Source organism: Bos grunniens, chromosome 14 (genome assembly GCF_055505025.1).
Source record: "Bos grunniens cultivar Pamir isolate PY7600 chromosome 14, Bosgru_T2T1.0, whole genome shotgun sequence".
NCBI classification, from domain to species: Eukaryota; Metazoa; Chordata; class Mammalia; order Artiodactyla; family Bovidae; genus Bos; species Bos grunniens.
This window is the reverse complement of record NC_141178.1, coordinates 72,743,313-72,766,112: the sequence shown is the minus strand read 5'-3', so window position 1 is coordinate 72,766,112 and position 22,800 is coordinate 72,743,313. Positions and strand designations below refer to the sequence as shown.

The window sequence follows — 22,800 nt, the reverse complement described above, 5'->3', positions numbered from 1 at the left end:
AGGTGGTATGGAAGCAAGAAAAACTTCCTACCTCCAACTTCGGGCAGAGAAGGGTTTGGACAGAGGTGCTCATGCTGGTGTTGGAAACAATTTGCACAAGGTGAGAGTTGTGATTTAAGTTTTATTTGGGGGCAAAATGAGGACTGCAACCCAGGAGACATGCTTCAGATAGCTCTGAGAAACTGCTCCAAGGAGGCGAGGGAGGAGCTAGTACATACAGGAGCTTTGCGACCAAGTGCAGGTAGTCTGAACATCAGAAGATCACAATTAATTAAAGAGACCAGATATGTCAAGTTAAGGAATTTAGCGCTTTTTCTGTGTATGCGAAGATGTAGTCTGGGCTCGCTGAAATCTTTCCTTTCATATGCATCTCGGCTATTTGGGCCCAATATCTCATGCTTTCGCATCCTGCCTGGGGACGAGCAAGATGAATAAAAAAAGGGTTATGTGGCATCTATGCAAATACTAGAGGAAAGAAAGACAGCGGCAGAATCCATTCGGGTAGAGAAGTTAAAGAAGAGCCCACAGTGTCCTTAATTATCTTGTATTGAAGTGAAATAATCTCAGTAAAACAAGACCTTAAAGATGAGAAGAAGAGACAAGACTTCAGCCAAAAGGGAGACTTCAAAGCTAAGGGACAAAATTGAATGACAATTTCTGAGGATGACAATTTCTGAGCTAAGAAATTAGAAAAGCAATAGAATGATGATTGCAGTTGAGGGCCGACTCAGAGACATTGAGGAAAGACCTGCATGATCTCAGAGAATGCAAAAGGGAAAAGGAGAGATTATAGCGAATAGACAAGGTAAAATGAATTTAGAGGACCCAGAAGACATTTGTGGGCTTCCCAGGTGGGGCTAGTGGTAAAGAACCCGCCTGCCAATGCAGGAGACGTCAGAGATGTAGGTTTGATCCCTGGGTGGGGAAGATCCCCTGGAGGAGGGCATGGCAACCCACTTCAGTATTCTTGCCTGGAGAATCCCAGGGACAGAGAAGCCTGGTGGGCTACAGTCCATGGGGTCGCAAAGAGTCAGACACAAATGAGGGGACTTAGCACAGCACAAGGACATTTGGTGACTGAGAAATAGAGAATTCAACAAACAGAATGTATAATATGTTTAGTGATATGAGTGAATCTTCCTTAACTGAAGGAAGAACTGAACCCACAGCTCAGAAGGCACTGTCTGAAAACTCCCAGGCTGACTGACAGACGCACAGGCATAATTGTGTGTGTTGCCAGGTGGGGGCGGGGGGGTAGTTATAAGTTTGAAACAGTTCCAGACACACAAGAACACTTCAGAATGAAAAAGAACTCTTGTTTTAAATATTTTACCACATTGCCTTGATCACATGCTTCTCTATCCATCCATCAATTCACCTTATTTTCTAATATATTTCCAAGTAAGTTACAGATGTCAGTACACTTTACCCAATGCAATTCAGAATGCTTATTCATGAGAATTCAATCTTTGCGTACATTGCTTTGAAGTAAAGTTAACATGCAATGAAATTCTCAGATCTTTAGATACTATTTGTTAAGTTTGGACAAACGCATAAACCTTTAGCAAGATACAGAGTTACAGAGTATTTCCATCACCCTAGAATGTTCCCTCTGGTCTTTATCGATCTCTGTTCACCCAAACTGGAGTGGCAGAAGGCGGGGTTTCGTGTTCCCTGAGCACAGAGGATGCTCACAGCTAGACCAGGGTGCGGCCAGGCCTCTCTGGACTCAGGGACCCTGGGGAGGGCTCAGGCCTCGGCCAGTTGCTGCAGCACAGAGAGGGACCCGTACAGGGCAGACAGGGGCTTCTTGGCCTCCAGGTCCCAAGTCCCCTTGGGGTTGTCGGGTGCCACCCTCAGGCCGCACTCCTGCAGCAGGCCAAAGGTGACGGCCAACCCCTCATCCTGCAGCGAGGCGAGGAGCTTGGGATCCAGGGTGAAGGGAATGTTCCACGGGTACCGGAAGTTGGGCTCCAGGATGCTCTCCACCTGGAGGAAACAGGGTCAGTTGTTGCAGGCCAGCCTTTGAAGTCGGGAATCAAGACCTTCTATCCTGAGAGCCAGGGCCTCTCGGGGTCATGGGAGAAGGAGAGCGATGGAGTCAAGGGGCCCAGAACTCTCATCCTATTCTGACCCGTGGTCAGGGTGAGCTTGGATATGTTTCTGAAAATTGTTGAGCTTTGGTTCTTCAGCTGCCAAATGGTGATACTAACATCAACCTTGCTAAATGGTGTTATCTGCAATTACATGTGTATCTGTGCAATGTGTGCATGTATGTGCATACATCTGTACACATATGTACTGACATATACATATATGTGGAGGAAGACAATTTGCAAATGGTAACCGTATGAGAAAAGGATGAGCCCCCAAACATGCATTCCTGTGTGGCTCTTTTAGAACAGTGGGAACCCTCTGCTGGGGTTGCCATGGAGATAGAGACCCTCCTGAGGTGGAGGGAGAGGCAGCCAGGGAGTTCCCAGTGGCCACACGGCTCTGTCCCCAGTGCCAGCAGGACCTGACGTCACCTCTCTTTCCTCAGGATCATTCTTATCCCGGTTCCCTCGCCCTCATCCCAGGACACTATCCCCTGGGGGTTGATTTCTCACCAGCTCCCGTTGCTGGGGCAGGATCCTCTTCTTCATGGACCAGGCCAGCAGCTCATGTTGGATGTCACTCAGCACTGGGGACAAGGGGACATTTGGGGAGAGACAGTATGAGGAGTCAGTGCTTTTTTCCCCACTGTGAACTAGGGAACCCCAAGAGAGGGGAACCCTGAGGCAGAGAAATAAAACCCGTTAGGCGTGAAGGTCAAGTTCCCTCCTGCTCTTGGGATGGTCTCCAGGATGCTCCGTAACACGGTCCAGACTGGAGCCTGGAATCATCCACACCCACTGATACATTGGATGGACTTGGGCCGGTCTTTCTAGGTCCTGGGCTGGTTCTATATCCTGTGGTGAATTTATCTCACTGAGCCCTTCTGACCTTGCAGAGAGGTATGATGTGAGATGAAGGTCATTAGAAAGATTTTAGAGAGGGGTGTGCATGCGTGCTAAGTCACTTCAGTCGTATCCAACTCTTTGTGACCCTATGGACAATAGCCCTCTAGGCTCCTCTGTCCATGAGATTCTTCAGACAAGAATCCTGGAGTGGGTTGCCATGTCTTCCTCCAGGGGATCTTCCCCACCTACGTCTCTTATGTCTCTTGCGTTGGCAGGCAGGCTCTTTACCACGAGCACCACCTGGGAAGCCCCCATTAGAGAGGTGGCAGATGGCATCTAACCCCTTCCTTTCGGGTCTAGAGGCCAAATGTGTGATGTTCCCACATTTCCCTCAAGTCACTCTTACCCAGTAAGGCTTCAAGGAGGTAAATGACGTAGGGTCTTGACTCAAGCCACACATTTCTTGAGTCTTCCCGCATCTCACTTAGGAAGCTGCCTGTATGATCCCAAAGGTTCCCATCCAGCTAGAGGAGACCCGTATTAGCAGAAAGACAACAACAACAATAATAGTAATAGCAATAGATATTGTGGTACAATTCTGCCAGTATCTTTTGAGTTTACAAGTGATTAACTCAGGTAGGAGGAGAAGGGCTCTTCACCTCCCCCAGGAGGTTCCAAGCAGCTGCAGCACGTGGGCTGCAAGCCCTGGACCTGGTCACTGGGCTGGGCCAGTGTCTGGGGTCCCCTCCTCAGCCCTCCTTCCCCAGGTAGCTCAGTCGTCGACCTCCTAAACTTGCCCCTTCACAACTCTGATTGGCCTTAGGGAGAATGGGACCCCCTTCTCACCATGTCTGTGAGGTCCTGCAGAGCCCCTTGGTCCTTGAGCTTGGCCAGGATGGTATGAAAAAGAGCATCTCGAATGTCCCTGGGGAGCTCAGCCACTGCCTCCATTTCCCTAGAAACCTCGTTTTGTAGGGACTTGAAATCTGTCCTCAGCATCAACATCAACCAGAAAGTGGGGAACAATTCTTTGATTAGAAGGTTTGTGGTATGATAAGCTGGGCACCTCCATCCCATTTATCTGCCAACCAAAAGCATTTCTGCGGACAGCATGTTTGAACTCTGAGGATGGAGCTGTCATAATAGTCTAGAAAGGTGGGCAGTCCTAGTGCTGAGAAGGGGCCAGTGGGGGAAGGGGTGGGGGGAGTAGAAGGCTGGGAGGAGAGAAGGAGATTCTGGAAAGAGGTCACAGAAAGTGGAAGAAAATGACCAAGCACTCAGTTCTGGGTCATGTCTAGAACAACATGGATTCTCGTGATGGGCTCTAGAGGTGAGAATCCCAGGTGCTCTGGGCCCAGTTCCCACATGTGTTGAGTGGGATGTTTTGCAGATTACATGAGTTTACTAAGTAAAATGCTTGGCGGGGGGGTAGCACCTGTCACGCATAGATTATCGATCTCATCGTGTAACTGCCTGTATCATCTGTGACCACAGACACAATCAAGGCATGGTGTTGGGGGTTGTCTGCTTCTCCTAGGAGACTTCAGATGGCCTCCAGATGGTCTGCTAAGAGGAAGCAGTCCAGTGAGGCAGGAATTTCTGTTTGGTCCATGGCTGTATTCCCACTGCTCAGAATAATGCCTGTTGCTCGAATAGTTTTCAGCAAGGGTTTGTTGTGTGTATGCATGCATCCGTGAGTGAATGAATGAATGAGTGGGGCTGTACAAAGCATCAGCGGGAAGTAGAGCTCAGATTTGTAAGTTGCGTGCACATCACCTTTTGGGCACTTAGCTTTGCAGTTTTCCACCCAGGAAGCCCCAGGTTTCTTCATAAATACTAACCTCGGGAAATGGGTTCCTGTATTCTTCCTGGAAAGAGTCACAAGGGATCATCTCCCTTTCTCATCCCCCAGGTTTACTCTTGAGATGTTTTGGAGGGTCCTGCCCTCCAAACACCTCCTCCCTTTTGTTTAACCTCTTCCTCCCCCCATTCCAGCCCATCCCTCCACCTCCTTGGCCTTCCCAGACCCTTCCCATTCCACAGAAACTAGGGCCAGGCCCCGGGGCAGTGGCAGCAAAGGCAGGGGCCATCTGCTCTGCTCTCCAGACGTGTATGTGCCATTAGGACCCCACCCCAATCCCAGCAAACACACACTCACCAATTGGGAGGATGGGACGTCTTTTGGTGCCTAGAAGGGAAATTTAATTTCCCATCCAAGAGTTAGTCTGTGAAGACACTCGGTTTCCCTGAACTTCTGCCCCTTACTTCCCTGAACCCCCTGCTTTCTGTCCACCCCTTCCCCTTGCCCAGGGCACCAGAGCCAGCGCCACGGGTAGGCTGTAAGGTCATCCACTCACCCATCGCTGATTGCTTCTGCCATTTGCCTGGAAAGATAAGCAAAAGGGCTCATTCTCCAAGAGTTAACCTCCCCTCCCCCAAGACACACACACAAACACCCCCCCGCCCCATTACCCCATTCAAAGGAGAAAAGTGGCTTTCTCTGTGGCTGCAAAGGTCTATGGCTTGTGAAAGACAGAAAAGATAGCAGGCTATGGAGGAAGGAGGGTAGTTTCCCTCTGGGTCTGCCTTGCAGATTAACACCTGGGCTAAACACCTTGCACTGCTCTTATTAGCATCCAGAGAGGGTCAGGGCTCAGCAGGGCCTGGGGGCTTGGCAGAGAACCTGCCCTGCTGAGGAACTCACCTTCGGAAAAGGCTTTCCGCTTGTTGTCATCTGAGATGGAAAGAATTTCTGGATGGGGAAGAAGGCAGGTCAGGAGAGCCCAGGTTATTCCTGGTGGAGGGGTCTGATTCCACTTTCCCGGCTCTAAAATGACTCGCTCACCTGGTGACAGCGGCAGCCCCTGCAGTTTAACTGGAAGAAGAAACAGATGTGCTCACTCAGGTGCCTTTTCTCCCTTCCCGTCCCTTCTCCCTCCTCCTCCCAGCCTCTCTAACTCCTCCCTGTCCCCCCTTATTTCTCACCTCTCAGCTGACACAATGCCTGGAGACAGGAAACCTTGGCAAGTACCGCCCCCCACCAACTTCCCCCTCCCCAGGACTCTGCTTCAGGATTCAGAAGAGAGAGGTGGCTGTCTCTGGGGCCAAGGGGCCTGTGGCAGGGGGAGAAATGAGGAGGTGGTGGAGGACCTGGCTGGAGGGGTCTTTCCTGTGGGACTGAGTGCCTTGCAGGGCTTCTGCAGCATCCAGCCCCAGGTCTAGACAGAGACCCCGCCCAACTCAGGAACTCACTTTCTGGGAAGGTTTTCTGCTTGTCGTCATCTGAGATGAGAAGAATGGCTGCAAGGGAAAGAAGCCAGGTCAGGAGAGCCCAGGTTATTCCTGCTGGGTCCTTTCACACGGCTGCACCCGTAGACCTCTCCCTTAGCCCTCCGGCCTGAATGGTGCAGAGAGGCCCTGCACGCCCCCTCGTGGTCAGGGCACGACTTGCAGGCAGGGCTGTAACACTCTCCTGAGTCCCGCTGACTTCGGTTCCCACGGGCTAACACTTAGAAAACATATTTTTGAAAATGAGGCTTCTTCTCATCCCCTCCTAAATAAATAACACTTTGTCATTCCCCATGCTCGTTAATAACACTACCATCTCCTGATGCCCTCTGCACAGTCTCTGGTCTCTTTCTAAATTAGCCGTGAATCCCATCTTTGTCTCTACTCTCAGTAGGACTGGCCCTTTTTCTGGAAGCTGAGGTCCTCTGACCCCATGAGACTGGAGAGCTCAGTTCTTTTCTACTGCTATCGACAGGCGGTGACTGATGCCAGGACCTGGCCTTGATGAGATGTTACAGTCAGGGTGCTATAGGTGTGTGTGTGCGCGCGTGTGTGTGTGTTGAGGGCGCCCTCTCTCCTTGGACCTCAGCTGTGTCAGGACGGCCTCTAGCTGGGTCTCAGCATTTGGGAGGGGAGAGAGGGGACGCCAAGCACACTGAGCTGTGTTCGCAGTGCTCACTGTTCCTCCTGGGTGTGTGGTTGCTGTTTGATGACACTGGTTCACAGATGTCGAGTCAGAACCCAAAGCGAGGGTGTGTGTATTGGGGGCTGTGCATTTTGAGGCTAGTGAGGGAAAGATGTATTAATAGATGAATTCCTGTGTTCCTTTGTTGGGGCTTCCCTGGTCGCTCAGATGGTAGAGAATCCGCCTGCAGTGTGGGAGACCCGGGTTCAATCCCTGGGTTGGGAAGATCCCCTGGAGGAGGAAATGGCCTTACATCTGCAGTTCTGTTTATGACGAGCCACTGTGTTATGAGCTTTGCCTGGGCTTACGGGGCTCTGAGGCTCCCCCAGGTGAGCTGCCAAGAGCGGCAGGCCTTGAATGCAGGGTAGGGATCAGGGCTGCTCTTTGCCTGGTGCTAAGGACACCCTGTGTTGGGCCCCCACTGTGTCCGTCTCTGCGTGGGACACTGCCTCTGAATCTCCGTGTGGTCATAGTTCAGTCTTGTGGGCTTGGAGGTGGCTGTGGGAGGCTGAGAAGTTGTGCTCCTCCCCTCCCCCGGCAGGGAGGGAAGCCAGGGTGGCCTCTGGGTGGTCTCCCACTGCCCCCACCCCTTTCAGGCCCTGCTCACCTCGGCCATCCTCCCGGAACACCAGCTGCTGCTTCTTATAGGCCATCACGGTGCCCTGGGGCACAGTCATTGTCCTTTCCCTCACTTTGAGACCCGATCCCTCTGCTGTGCTCTGGGGAGAGAAGCCAGGCGATACGGTCATGTGTGCATGAGCTTCTAGAAGCTCACGAGCCGAGGACCCAGCAGCCTCCTACCCTCCCACTCCCCATCCTGGTCCTGATTTCCAGTTACCCATTTTTTTTTTAAATCTTCTTTGGTCAAGTATTTACCTTCACGTCTCTCAATGTCATGCTTTTATTGCATGTATTTGGGCGCCCTGTGGACCAGTCAAGCTAACACATAAAACTAACCGTTACGTGGAGTTATTCCCGTATTCTAGGAGACCTGAACGACGATGAACATATATCCTCATATGACCTGGATGAGTGGGATGGTGGGGGGCTGGGAGGGAGGCTTGTGAGGGAGGGGATATATGTGTACATGGCCAATCCAGTTCACTGTACAGCAGAAACTAACACAACAATGTAAAGCAATTACACGCCAGTAAAAAAATGTATCATCATAAGTTCTTTGTAGATGCTATTATTTTAATTATTTTGGATCAGGGAGCTGTTCCTCAGAAACACACACAATGTCCTCAGGCAGCTTCATGAGTCACTGGCTGTCCAGAATCAGCTCTGTGCTTTGATCCCCCAGGATGCCTCCTACCCTCGAGTTCCTGAGAGAGTCCAGTGTAGACCGATGCCACGGGGGGCTCTGACGTATCGAAACACAGGTGGTACCAGGCCACACGGATGCGTCCGTGAACCAGGGTGAGAAGCAAGCTGTTTTAACAGCATCTCAGCCCAGGAGCTGATATTTAGAAGCTTGCTGGGCCCTGTGAGAGTCGTTCTATGTGAAAGGATGCTGGGTTTTCTCCTGTTCTCGCAGAGTCCAGGTGCCCAGCCCAAGCAGATGGAGACCCAAAGCTGAGCATCAAAATGTCCTTCAGATTGGAGCCATGTTTTATTTATTTCAGGATTCTTTGGAATCAAATGATGCAGGTGGGATCTGGCCTCCCCCAGGACAAATTAACCGATTTGGGGAAAGTTAGTTCATATTTCAGGTTATTTTTTTTTTCCCTTTTTAGTTCCTAAATCTCTTACATGAGGACAACTTACACACAGTATGTTGCATAGAAAACATGTTATAACACACATGCAATTTCTTTATCTCTGCGAATCCTAGCTGATATTGCATACATATTTGATATATTACTTTGTCTAAATCAATTTAAAAGATTATAATTGGCCATCGTGAGTGAGTTGTGTACATCATATGTGCTTGAATGTATTTGAATCTATAAACTTTCTGCTTCAGGTATCACAGTATTTAGGGTGTTTTAACTGACAAAGTTTTGTTTTGTGTTAATGATTCCTTGGGCTTCTCAGGTGGCTCAGTGATAAAGAACCCGCCTGCAATGCAAGAAACACAGATTTGATCCCTGACTGGATTGGGAAGATCCCTTGGAGAAGGAAATGGTGACCCACTCCAGTATTCTTGCCTGAGAAATCTTATGGACAGAGGAGCCTGGCGGGCTACAGTCCATAGGTCACAGAGCCGGACATGAGTTGGCGACTAGACAATAATTCCTTGTTTTCTCTAGCAAACCACACAAGAATATAGTACAGTGACTACACTTTAGTAATTTCAAGGGTCTATCATTTGCCCAAAACAAAATATAATCTCAAATAATTAAATCTATTGCCCATTTTACCACTATGGAATAATCCCATGTACTGAAATACTAAAGGGAGGATGTTAGATGGACTCTCAGGTCAGGGGTCAGGCTTCCTTAGCACATGAGAAGTGGGGAGTAATGACCCCACTCACCCCACCCCCTGAAAGCAGGTCCTAAGAGGGCCCAGAGACCCTGGGAAGGGACGCTGGGCTGGCTGTGCTCTTGGGGCCCGACCCCACTTCAGGACAACACGGTACCTTGGCATAAAAACTCCAAGGGATAGAGAATGTGCCCGTGGCATTCACACTGCTGCTGTCCTGAAGGACGGTTCCGTTGATCAGTTTCACAGCCTCTGTCACCACATACAGGTTGTCCCCTCTGGTCCGGCACTCCTGCAGAAATGACGGCTCTTGATCCAACACTTTCCTAGGAGACATAAAGGAGGAGGAGGGTCAGAGTGCAAAAGAGATGGCTTCTCAGGTCTCTCCTCTCCTTAGGACCTGAAGGCTGCAGAGCCTGTGTGAAGCCCTAACGGTGGGAAGGTACTGGCTTATAGGCTAAGAAGGATGTCTCTGGTATGCATGATGGAGAGGCCCCCTTCTCTTATGGAGGGATGGGTGTGAGAGTATGCAAGCCATCTTCTTAAGGCTTTCCAAAATTATGTTATTTCTTTTAGAGGGCAGTTTATAGATCTCCAGCTGTAGGGCCTCTGACCAGAAGATCCAGAAGTAGACAAGTCTAGACGGTGGAGAACAGTCCTTAGGAGATCCTGTTGTCAAACCTGGGGACCTCCACACCCATCCTTGTCCAGAGACATAGTCAGGGTGCGATGTGGAGCACACAGATAAAGTATGATGATGCTGGGAGGATTTTAGATGATTTTTTTTCTTGACTAGTATGGGTGGGTGTTTATGGATTGAACATCCTTGGTAGGTGGGTAGGCCTGGCTTGAAGATGTAAGTTTGGGTGGGAGATGTGAGCGGTGTGAAGTCCTGAAGACAAATTTCATCTCCATTTCATTTCTGAGACTCATCTCTGATTCCACTCAAGGCCCCTGCTAGGGTTGGTGCCCTGGATACCAGCCATGTCGAAGACTGAGAAACTCTTAGATTGCTTTTCGGTGGAGGGGGTAAGGATCCAGGGCTGAGCTTTCCCATGGCCCTTGGAGTGCAGTTCAAGCCACTTATTTTTCAGTTGCTAAGTCATGTCTGACTCTTTGAGATCCCATGATCTACAGCTTGCCAGGCTCTTCTATACTCCGCTGTCTCCTGGAGTCTGTTCAAATTCTTGTCCATTGAGTCGGTGATGCTCTCTAACCATCTCATCCTCTGCCGCCCCCTTTTCCTTCTGCCTTCAATCTTTCCCAGCATCAGGGTCTTTTCCAATGAGCTGGCTCTTGGCATCAGGTGGTCAAAATATTGCAGCTTCAGCAAGAGTCCTTCTGATGAATATTCACGGTTGATTTCCTTTAGGATTGACTGGTTTGATCTCCTTGTAGTCAAAGAGACTTGCAAGAGTCTTCTCTAGCATGACAATTCAAAAGCATCAATTCTTCGGCAGTCAGCCTTCTTTATGGTCCAACTCTTACATCCATATGTGACTACTGGAAAACCAAAGCTTTGACTAGATAAACTTTTTCAGCAGTGACGTCTCTGCTTTTGAATATACTGTCTAGGTTTGTCGTTGCTTTCCTTCTAAGAAGCAGTCATCTTTTAATTTCATGGCTGCAGTCACTGTCCTCAGTGATTTTGGAGCCCAGGAAAATAAAATCTGTCTCTGTTTCCATTTTCCCCCCTTCTTTTTGCCATGAAGTGATAGGATCGGATGTCATGATCTTAGTTTTTTTTTTTTTTTAATGTTGAGTTTCAAGTCAGCTTTTTCACTCTGCTCTCAAGCTGCTTATCTGGTGTCTAAGGGCTGTGTTATCTGATATCTACTTACTTCCTGAGCCTCATTTTCTTTCACCTTCATCTTGGTTGGCTAAGCTGCAGCCTCCCCCCTCCAACATCTTGACAATACCCACCTCTGCCCTGCCTCATTGCCTTTAACCCCTCTTCTGGATCCCTTTCATCCCGCTCTTGCTTGCTTCTTTTATTCTTTAGGTCTGAACTCAGCCCCTCCGAGGCCTAAACAGACCACCCTCCCTCCAGGCATTCTCTGTTACTTCTTCCGGTCTTACCTTCAGAGCCCCCATCACAAACTGTGATTACCTTTGTAGCTGAAACGCGTTGCAGCCTCCACATCCCATTTATTAAAAACCTAACTGCCTTCTTATATTTAAAGCTTTGATCTCAGACTTACTTATCTTACTTGAAACTAGCTGATACAATTTACTCTAGGAATTTTCTCTTTATTCATCAAGGAGAAAAATGGTTTTTATTTTCTTAGCTCCAGAAACCCAGATATTTTCCTGCAAGACAGTCTTTGCAGATGCTATTTCCAGTTAGGGCTGGCAAGACACAAGGAAGACAGATATTGGGCAATGCCCTGTCAAAGTGACTTCTGTTGAGTTTCTAGTTGCTTCCTTAACATGGGCTCCCACCTTTGTTGCCTTCATAAAAATCTATTTAAACTGGCATCTCAGTTTTTAAAAGGTGTAAAGACTTAAGTTTTTTGTTAAGTTCTTAGAGATTCATTGGCTATCCATCTTTGCCTATATGCATGGAGGTAAATTAAATCACCGGACACTTGCAGAGTTTAATTAAACAGTCTCAGAGTCTTTGTCTCATTTAAATAAATATTTTATTAATTTATTTTTTATTGATTATTTCCTCACTCCCTGTCCTTTGCCTGTCTACACTAATTAAAAGTGGCTTTCAGTTCAGTTCAGTCTCTCAGTCGTGTCCGACTCTTTGTGACCCCATGAACCGCACCATGGAGTCCATCACCAACTCCCGGAGTTCATTCAAACTCATGTCCATTGAGTCGGTGATGCCATCTAACCATCTCATCCTCTGTCATCCCTTTCTCCTCCTGCCTTCAATCTTTCCCAACATCAGGGTCTTTTCCAAAGAGTCAACTCTTTGCATCAGGTGGCCAAAATATTGGAGTTTCAGCTTTAACATCAGTCCTTCCTATGAACACCCAGGACTGATTTCCTCTAGGATGGACTGGTTGGATCTTCTTGCAGTCCAAGGGACTCTCAAGAGCCTTCTAAGCATCAATTCTTCAGTGCTCAGTTTTCTTTATAGTCCAACTCTCACATCCATACATGACCACTGGAAAAACCATAGCCTTGACTAGACTGACCTTTGTTGGCAAAGTAATGTCTCTGCTTTTTAATATGCTGTCTAGGTTGGTCATAACTTTTCTTCCAAGGACTAAGTGTCTTTTGATTTCATGGCTGCAGTCACCATCTGCAGTGATTTTGGAGCCCCAAAAAATAAAGTCTGACATAGTTTCTGCTGTTTCCCCATCTATTTCCCATGAAGTGATGGGACCAGATGCCATGATCTTAGTTTTCTGAGTGTTGAGCTTTAAGCCAACTTTTTCACTCTCGTCTTTCACTTTCATCAAGAGGCTTTTTAGTTCCTCTTCACTTTCTGCCATAAGGGTGGTGTCATCTGCATATCTGAGGTTATTGATATTTCTCCCGGCAATCTTGATTCCAGTTTGTGTTTCTTCCAGTCCAGCGTTTCTCATGATGTACTCTGCATGTAAGTTTAATAAGCAGGGTGACAATATACAGGCTTGATGTACTCCTTTTCCTATTTGGAACCAGTCTGTTGTTCCATGTCCAGTTCTAACTGTTGCTTCCTGACCTGCATACAGGTTTCTCAAGATAGGGCAGAGATATTTATATCGTGTTATTATTCAATGCCCAGCACATAATAATAGCACAGTAATGGGTAACTACTGTTTTAATAAGTGTGTATAAGATAATGACTATTAGTTGCATGAATGAATGAATGCATGAATATCTAAGAACAGCAGCATGATATGGGAGGTCATTTTCTTCATTCTAAACCTCAGCAACAAGCTCTGCTAGATGCCTCCTTGCCCACGAGGAGAGCCCTTGGGGCTCCCTGACCCGTTTTTCCTCTCCCCTGGCCTCACCTCTTCTGGAGGTCTTCCCAGTCCCATGGTGAGATGGTAACAGACTGAACCTCCAGGGAGCATTCACAGGACTGGGTAGCCGTCCCTGACACACTCACTTCTAGCCCAGCAGTCACATCCACCTCAGCTGCCCCCTTCCAGACCGTTTTGTCAATGAAGATGAATTTTTTTGTCAGTACAGGCTCTGGGGATAGAAAAAATGACCTTAGTTTTAGCCAAGAATTCACTCTGGAACAGCTGGTGTAGGAAATAGAATAACTAAGTCCTCTTTTTATCCTAATCCTCTTTAAAAAAAAAAAAAAAAAATATATATATATATATATATATATTTGTGTGTGTGTGTGGGTGAATTTTTATTTACTTAGCCACTCCCCATCAGGGATTGAACTCGAGTTCTCTGCAGTGGAAGTGCAGAGTCTTAACCACTGGACCACCAGGGAAGTCCCTACGCCATCCCTCTTACTCATGTAAATCTCAGTTAAAGTTTTAAACGTAAATTACTGCTGAGGACACGCAATCCATCTCCCCAGGGGCTGGACAGCAAGGGACGATGTCCTGATTCCAAGAAGGGATGAAGTCACTTGCACGCAGGTCCAGGAGAGCCCGAGCATCCTCTCTCCAGGCACTGCGTCAGCCCCATGGGGCAGCACACCGAGCAGAAAATGTTTGGGGTTTAGAGCCATGCAGACCTGATTTGGACTCCAGTTCTACCAGTTCCCACAAGGCATTTTCTAAGTTTCAATTTGAAAGTGAAAGGGAAGTCGCTCAGTCACGTCTGACTCTTTGCAACCCCATGGACTGTAGCCTACCTGGTTCCTCCGTCCATGGGATTTTCCATGGCAAGAGTAGTGGAGTGGGGTGCCATTGCCTTCTCCAGGGGATCTTCCCCACCCAGGGATTGAAACCCGGTCTCCCCTATTGCAGGGAGCCGGTTTTACCGGGGAAGTAAGTTTCAATTTATTCTTATGCAAATGGAGCTATTAATCCCAACTTGAGAAGCTGCTGTAAGGATTCAGTGTGCTAAAAAACGTGCCTGGGTCCAGATAAATAGATTCTCAAAGAAGCGTGGCTCCTTGCCCTGTGCCTTGAGGCAGGCTGCTTTGGTATCTACCTGTGCAGGTGTCTTAGGGGTTTCTTGGGTGCTCGACTGTGAGCATCCTTGTGTCTCACTCCTCACCTCCCTCACCCCTGGTTGACATTACCTGGGACTGAAGGGCTTGGCTCCAGGATGTCGGTGAGGGTGTGGTCAACTGGAACATCAGGTTGTTCCCAGAACTGAGAGAGGGTCCTCCTCTTCTTCCGCAGTAGCTTCAGCTGACAGAATTTGTGGGCACTCAGCGGGTTTTGGACGGGCCTGAAGTCTTTGTCGCCAAGTTCTTTGACCAAATTCTTGCTAGTACGCTCAAACAGGGAGGGCATGATGCTAGGAGCGCAGAGGGAAGTACACAGTTCATTTGGGAGAAAAGGGGCAACCTCTGATAGATCCTTGATGTTTGAACGGACATGATAGGAGATGAATTTAGGTCTTAAACCAGACACAGAAGGGCAACTACTACAAAATCTTACTTGTATGTGAATTTTAAATAGCTAAACTCGTGGAAGAAGCAGAGAGTATGATGGTGCCCAGGCGTTGTGGGGGGAAATGGAGTGATATTGGTCAAAGTGTTCATAGTTTCAGTTATACTGGATGAAAAAAACATGGAGATCTAATGTACAGAATGGTGACTATATAGTTAACACTATTGTATTGTATACTTGAAATATGCTGAGCTCGTATCTTAAGTGTTCTCATCACACACGCACAAGAGGGAGTATGTGAGGTGGTCAAAGTAGAAAGTATTAAGTGCTCAGTCGTGTCCGACTCTTTGCGACCCCATGGCTTGTAGCCCACCAGGTTCCTCTGTCCATGGAATTCTCCAGGCAAGAGTACTGGAGTGGGTTGCCATTCCCTTCTCCAGGGGATCTTCCCAATCCAGGCATCGAACCTGGGTCTCCTGCGTCGCAGGCAGATTCTTTATTGTGAGTCACCAAGGAAGCCCATGTGAGGTGGTGGATATGTTTATTAGCTTTATTATGGTGACCATTTTACATTGTATATATGTATATCAAAATATCAAGTTATAAACCTTAAATATATAGAATTTTTGTCATTTATACCTCAATAGATCTGAACAAAGGATTAGACAGATTTATAAAAAAGAACAAAAAGGAAGTAAATCCCAGGCAATAATGTAGATTGGAGCTCAGAGCCAAGAACTGCCCTGGAGATCCAAATGTTTGAATTATCCGTGTGTAAGTGGTAACTGAAACCATTTACCACTTCCTGGTATAGTACTTACTTACCACTTACTAGCAGTGTAGTAAGGATGTGTGTGTGCATGCTCAGTTGTGTCTGACTCTTTGTGACCCCACGGATTGTATGCAGCCCACCAGGCTTCTCTGTCCATGGGATTCTCCAGGCAAGAATACTGGAGTGGGTTGCCTTGCCCTCCTCCAGGGGATCTTCCTGACCCAGAGGCAGAACCCGAGTCTCCTGCATTGCCAGGCAGATTCTTAACTGCTCAGCCACTAGGGAAGCCCAGTAATAATGCAGACATGAATAAACAGTTAATAGTTGGGTAGGCAAAAATGTGAAGTGCATGTTTCAGACCACATCAAATGAGAGCAATTCAGTGCTCTCTCTTGGGGAAATAGGAACAAGATTTTCCACTTATATAGAATTCACTTTTGAACACTCATTGAGTGTTGAATAAAGACAGAATTTTCAACAATTCAAATAAAATCCCTGATGTGACTTTCCGTTTTGTCTAGTGTGGGCCCTGGAAGGGCTCAATGGACAACAGAGAAACATAAGAACAAAAAGGATTCTCTCAGCCTGGGCCTGGATAAAGATGTATCAGAGATATATCCCTGAGCCTTACATGCTTGGAGATTGTTATGAGGAGTTCTCCTTTACTAATGAGAACTTTAGAGGAAGCAGTACCTTCTCTGGGGGTCACATTGTGCTGTGCTGAGTCACTCAGTCGTGTCCGACTCTTTGTGACCCCATGGACTGTAACCCGCCAGGCTCCTCTGTCCATGGGATTCTCCAGGCAAGAATACTGGAGGGGAGTTGCCATACCCTCCCCCAGGGGGTCTTCCCGACCCAGAGATCGAACCCAGGTCTCCCGCATTGCAGGCGGATTCCTTACCATCTGAAAAACCCGAACAAATGCACCTCTGTTCATTTCAGAAATCTACCCTGAACATTTCTGTCTCTGGCCAGAATATAATATCTTCTCTTCTTGTTCATCCCGAGTCTCCAGGTAGAACTTACCAGACTGTGTATTGTTTTGCCTTGTAGAAAATATTCCAGTTGAGTAGGGTCCCTTCAGACCTCCTGATGTCAAGCAGAGTTTGACAAACTTCAGAGAGTAGATACACGTGACTCTACTCACTATTTTCTCTCCACCAGTAAGTCTCTGACTCAATTTCCAATGCAAAATCCTAGAAAGACAAGCATACGATGGGCCCTCTTCTCTTCCAGGAGACCAGGGCCAGAGCTGAATTCTGGATCATGGAATCTTACCTTCTTAAGTCCTTATCAGCCAAAAGTCTGTGAAATAGAATCGGGCAATGCTTGGTTCTATATTTATTAGGCTGTCTTGGAGCAGATTGGACAGAAATGTTGGGAAGCAATGCTCTTTTCCTGGCACAAAGAGAACTGGTTCAACAGGTCTTTGATTTACGCGTTTATTAGTCTTTGTGGCTATAGTAACACACCTGGCTCACATTTTATCTTAAGTGTGCTGTGTGTAAACTGCAATCCTGGATCAGCGAGGAAGGGCCAAGAGTAAGCATGCTGATTTACTCAAGATTTCAGAGGGGGACGAGGTGGGGTAGGGGTATTGCACAACACAGGTTAGTTTCTTGAAAATTCTCCATTAGTCATCTTTTCAGCTTAGCCTTTTCAGAGGTTTTCATGGCGATCTTTCCTCTCAGGCCCTCCTTCCTCCCCCTGACTCTGTTTCTCCTCTCCTGGTCAAGGTCTTGCATGTTTCTGCCATTTCGCTTCTTGGTCTCTGCTCTTTCGCACATTCTCTCTTCCCTTTCTTTTCCAGGGCAACCTGAGCTTCTCAAAGCCCTCCCTCACTGAGCTACTCAGTCAGCACACAGCTGCTACATGCCAGCTACAATTTCTAGTCTCTGGGTCTACATTTTCTTACATACTGTCTGGACTCCAGTGTTAGGGGTACAGAGGTTAGTAAGACAGAGTGCCTGACTCCAAACACTTACCTTTACTGTGGGGGAGACAGACAATACCCATTTTAAGACTGGCAAAGTAAAGAAGATGGAGAATAAGCGTGTCCTCACAAGGGCACTGAGAGCACGTCTGTGGATGAGTGCGTGTGTGGTTTATGCTGAGTTTGCAGGCTGGCTCCCCTCTGTTTGCCGGGATTCACGGTCCCTCCATCTCGCCTTCTTGACTCTTCAACATCTACTTTTCCTTAACATCCTCTGCTTACCTCACTCCTTTGCCAGGATCGCCCAAACAACCCAGCTTGGAGTTACCTTTCTGATGCATACGTCGCACTTTCCCGATTCTTTCCGAGTGTCACATTTAAGAAGCCAGGGTGGGCACTTAGCCAAACCCCTCTTTTTGTCGCTGTTGGTTCTGCCTTCACAGTAGGCCTGGACCTGAAACAGAAGGGAAGGGGGCAGGGCACAGCCTTGAAAGAACGACATAGCCATAGGACATGACATGAACCGGTGAGAACCAACTAGGTCCAAGGAGGTGGAAGAGACTGCTGCTAGCTTCAGTACATGCTCCTTGTAGGGGATCAGCAAGGTAAACGACGCACCCACAGGTGCCATGGTAGTTCCAAGTCCGATCATCAAAGGTCAGCCAGTGGGCGGTGGACAATTCCTGGAAATCCCCAGCCTTTCCTCCCAAACAGTTGGACTACTTCTCCCACTCATTAGCCTACAAAACTACCCACTGACACGAGATGGCCCACACTGCGAGCGGCCTGTGCTCCTCCCTTAATCCACGTCTTACCTGTCATCTGTTTCTCACTGGCTTCTTCCTCAGGAACCTGAGCTTGAGTCCTGAGGCCAGACGTGTGATCTCAGTTAAAAGACCACAGACTCAAGTCCCAGTCTGGGACGCACGGGTTCCGATCTGCTCTCTTGATATCAGTTTCTGTGCTGAACTCTGGCCTGGTGACCATCACCTCTCACCTGCATCCACGTAATCCTTTCCCAACGTGACTTCCTACTTTGGCCCTTTCCGTGTCTGTTGTCAACACAGCAACCACAGGCATCTTCTCAAAAGATGCAGCGATTTTATTTTACTCTTTATTTTACTCTTGAGCTCAAGCCCTTCCATAGCTGCCAATCCTACTTCAAGTCCAAACCAAGTCGTACGAATGACTAAGCGTAGGCTGCACCAACTTGTTCTCACTCTGATGAATCCTCACACTTGCTCTTCCACTTTCACGCCAAGTATTTCTTCCTTTAGAGTCTTTGCACTTGCTTATTCCTTTGCCTGGACTACCTCCCCCTGCAATGTCTGTACGGTCCACTTCCCATCTTATAACCTTTTAAGTCTTTGTTCAAAAGTCCCTTCTCAGTGAGGCCTTCCCGGTCAGATTGCCAAGACCACCGTCACCCCTCCCGCTGCTCATGGATGTCTACCGTTCCTAGCCCTCTATCTGGCCCTGCAGTGGATGATAGTTCTGAGCCTCCCTTGGGTCTTCAGAGCATCCATGGGTGGGAGTTCAGGAGATACACGGGCTGTCCAGTTGGCCCCAAATGGAGGTCAGTGTTCAGAAGGGCCTGCGGTCTGGGCAGAGAACCCCCCAGCCCTGAAACTCACCTCTCTACAAAGGTTTTCTACCTCTCATAATCTGAGACGAGAAGAATGGCCAGATGGTGAAGAAGCCAGGTTACTCCTGCTGGGTCCTTTCACATCCCTGTCCCTCAGTGTCCCACTTCCCCCTCACCCCCCTTCCGCCCCAACTCCACGCCAGGCCCGATGCAGAAGCTTTTCTCAGTGTGGCCTGGGAACCCCTGGCATCAGAATCCCCTGGAATGATCATTCAGACTCAGAATCGCTGACCGTACACTGACATCCCTGGTGGCTCAGATGGTAAAGAATCTGCCTGCAATGCGGGAGGCCCAGGTTCGACCCGTGGGTCGGGAAGATTCCCCTGGAGAAGGAAATCACAACCCACTCCAGTATTCTTGCCTGGGAAATCCCACGGAGAGAGGAGCCTGGCAGGCTACAGTCCACGGGATCGCAAAAGAGTTGGACATGACTGAGCGACTAACACTTTTCACTGAATCAGACTTTCTGAAGAGGAAGCTGGGGCCTCTATTTGAGTTCACATTTTATTTTTTCCCTAGCTTTATTGAGATATCGACCTATAACATATACATGGCTAAGGTGTCCAATGTGATGATTTGATGCATGTATATGTTGCAAAATGGTTACCACAATTAGGTTAATTCACACTTTCATCCCTCATATAATTACCACTTTTTGTGGTAACGTTTAAGATGTCCACTCTTAACAACTTCAAGTATATAATATACTATTGTTTTTGTAATTTTTATGTACTCATTTATTTTTGGCTGTGCTGGGTCTTCGTTGCTGCGTGGGCTTTTCCTTTAGCTGCGGCGATCAGCAGCTACTCGGTGGTTGTAGTATGCAGGGTTCCCATTGCAGTGGCTTCTCATGGTGCAGCGCACGGGCTCCAGAGTGCAGGCTCAGTAGCTGTGATACCTGGGCTTAGCTGTTCTGCGACACGTGGAATCGTCCCAGACGGAGGATCGAACCTGTGTCCCTTGCATTGTCAGGCAAATTCTTAACCACGGGACTGCCAGGGAAGTCCACTCCAGTATTGTTAATGACAGTTGACATTAGATTCCCAGGACATATTCATCTTAGAATTAGAATTTTGTACCCTTTGACTGATGTCTTCCCATTCCCTCCATCCCCCAGGCCCTGGTAACCATCATTCTGCTCCCTGTTTGTATGACTTTGGCTTTTTTATCTTCCACGTGTAAGTGAGATGACACGCTATTTGCCTTTCTTGGCTGATTTGTCTTGCGTAGCATGACGTCACTGAGCTCCATCCGGTGTTACACAAAAGTGGCACGGCGCCTACACGTTAAGTAAGCACTTCCAGGGCGACTGTATTCTACCTTACGTGACATTGGGCTTCCCACGTGGAACTAGTGGTGAAACACCTGCCTGCCAACGCAGGAGACGGAAGAGATGCGGGTTCCATCCCTGGATCGGGAAGATCTCCTGGAGGAGGAAACGGCAACCCACTCCAGTATTCTTGCCTGGAGAAGCCCATGGACAGCGGAGCCTGGTGGGCTACAATCCCTAAGATCGCAGAGTCAGACATGACCGAAAACCTGATATTAGATTGTAACATCATTCAGTCTAACGTACACATTACACCATCTTTAAAAGGAAAGGAAATCGTTGTTCTAGGCTTGTCTTCTAGAGGTGTCCTCTAGGGTTGTCTTCTGTTCCCTGTTATCTTACTCTCGAAGCTCCTCCATCACCTGTGTGTATCTGGTTCTGCCATCACCCTGGGTGATTTCCAGTTTCATGTAAGAAATATACAGAGGCCCTAGTCTTGCCTAAGACCAAACGTTAAGTGTTTGTCAGAGGATGAGAGCCCATCAAGGAAGCAGAGTGGAAATGGTCCCATAAATGGAGACCCCACAGATCATGGTGTGGCAGTGTCTGGGGAGAAGAGAGTTCTAGGAGGGAATGATCAAGTGTGTGTTCCATGGTGGTGCACGCAGAGTGCATTCACTAAAGGACAGACTGCAGTGGGCTGAGCTGTGGGTGTCGGGGAGGGGGTGAGGACGCAGGGTATAGGAAATCCTTAAGGAAGTTTCTATGAGGGGCAGGTGGGTGGGACGAGGGGAGTCACTGGAGGAGGGCACTTGGGTGAAGGGGTTTACGAGCTGGCAGAGGCCTGCTCTGGTCATCAGGTCCTGGGGAAGCACTCGGGTGACCTGGAGAGGGTGCAGATAAGCTTGTGTCCATCACTTCACTGGACACCTTTCTCTCATCATCACATCAACTCTGAAGACAAGGTCTCTTCCACTTTACAGATGGGAAGACTGTGTAAGAACAAACACAAATTAAAAATAAGCTTATTTCTCCCAGTTGACAGTCAAGGGAAAGATTTCCCTCCTCTCCTTTTCCTTAGAATGTTTTAGAAAACTTGGGAGAAAAAAAAAAGTCTGCACTTTCTCCTGTCTTGGAAATGTATATAAATTGTTTAGGAAACTCAGCTTTGGGACCCAGGAATGTCTTTCTCTAGGACCTGAGAACTCCTCCTTGAATGTAAACACCTGTATCTCCCCTCCCAGTTCTGTGGAAGGGCAGGACCTAAATTCCATGGGTAGCTGTTCTAGGGCACAAACTTATTCCCTGTTGTAAAAGGTTTGTTTTTTCTTTTGGATGAAAGCCAGTTAAGTCACAGGTGTTCACACAATACCAGGTAAAGTCAGGATAAACTACATGTGATAAATGGTGGTCTTTTTATTATTTATCTTTTTGGGAGAAATATCAATAACCTCAGATATGCAGATGACACCACCCTTATTGGTAGAAAGTGAAGAGAAACTAAAGAGCTTCTTGATAAAGGTTAAAGAGGAGAGTGAAAAAGCTGGCTTGAAACTCAACGTTAAGAAAAAAGAAAATCATGGCATCCTGTCCCATCACTTCATGGCAAATACATGGGAAAAAAGTGGAAACAGTGACTGCTGGGAGCGAGCTCCGCCTGTGGCAAAGGTCATGAGGAAGGAGGCTTGGCATACGCAAAGGCTGGATAGAGCCTCAGGGGTTCCCCTGGAAATTCTCAAGCATCTACCCCCCAAACCAGAGTCTGCCTACTTTCTGCTTTGTGCTTTCACCTACACCTCTGACTTTACGGGGGGCTGTCCCCCACTACCTCTCTCTGAAAAAAGAGTTAGCTTACAGCTCCAGTTAATAATTCCTGGATGTGACAGTGTTTCAACCTACAAACTCCTTTGGAAGTCCTCTAGCCTGCCTGAATAGGTTTTTCCGGCCACATGTGATTGCTCAGAGCCTCCCATCTGTGATAGACATGAGATGTTCTAAACTGTCTAAATACAGATTCCTTTGAGCAGTTAAAAGATTGATTAGAAATTGTATTGGTGAAGGGATTTTCACTTGTTGGGCCAATGTTTGCTGCTAAGTTTCCATATCCCTTACCTGCTGTGTCCCTGGCAGTGTATTGATTAATATAATTGGTGTAAGTAGTAACTTTAATGTTTGTAACCTGGGACCCTTGAGTTAATTCTTTTTCTTGTTATAGCCCACCACACCTTTGCTCTGTAGGAATGCAACTTTATCTAATGCTTTTTGGAGGGTGGCTCCTGACCAATCACCTTTAGAGAAAAATAAGTTTTCTGAAGAAAGGGTCTTAAAATGTTAACAGGCCTCCGGGCCAGAAGATGATGCAAA

General features: G+C 47.7%; 2 protein-coding genes across 16 annotated transcripts in view; one reads left to right on the top strand and one right to left on the bottom strand.

Moving 5' to 3' along the window:
- The window catches only part of LOC147359668 (uncharacterized), a 587,603-nt gene that overhangs the window by 1,367 nt on the left and 563,436 nt on the right, over window positions 1–22,800 (top strand). The gene's annotated exons all lie outside the window — the stretch shown is intronic.
- LOC147359670 (gasdermin-C-like) lies at window positions 1,296–17,518 on the bottom strand. 7 transcript variants are annotated; one of them, XM_086335503.1, is made up of 16 exons: window positions 16,867–17,503; window positions 16,615–16,784; window positions 14,501–14,721; window positions 13,299–13,482; window positions 9,500–9,668; window positions 7,523–7,634; window positions 6,195–6,242; window positions 5,788–5,817; window positions 5,647–5,694; window positions 5,300–5,326; window positions 5,101–5,130; window positions 4,784–4,810; window positions 3,789–3,928; window positions 3,349–3,466; window positions 2,610–2,683; window positions 1,296–1,989 (listed from the first exon to the last, which is right to left on the bottom strand). In XM_086335503.1, exons 3-16 carry the CDS (start codon window positions 14,715–14,717, stop codon window positions 1,750–1,752), a joined length of 1,464 nt encoding a protein of 487 aa, XP_086191629.1. In that variant the 5' UTR covers window positions 14,718–14,721; window positions 16,615–16,784; window positions 16,867–17,503; the 3' UTR covers window positions 1,296–1,749. The 7 variants fall into 7 exon arrangements, with proteins under 7 accessions (XP_086191629.1, XP_086191626.1, XP_086191630.1 ...); XM_086335500.1 differs by having other exon boundaries at window positions 5,647–5,817; window positions 16,867–17,514; XM_086335504.1 differs by lacking the exon at window positions 4,784–4,810 and having other exon boundaries at window positions 16,867–17,506.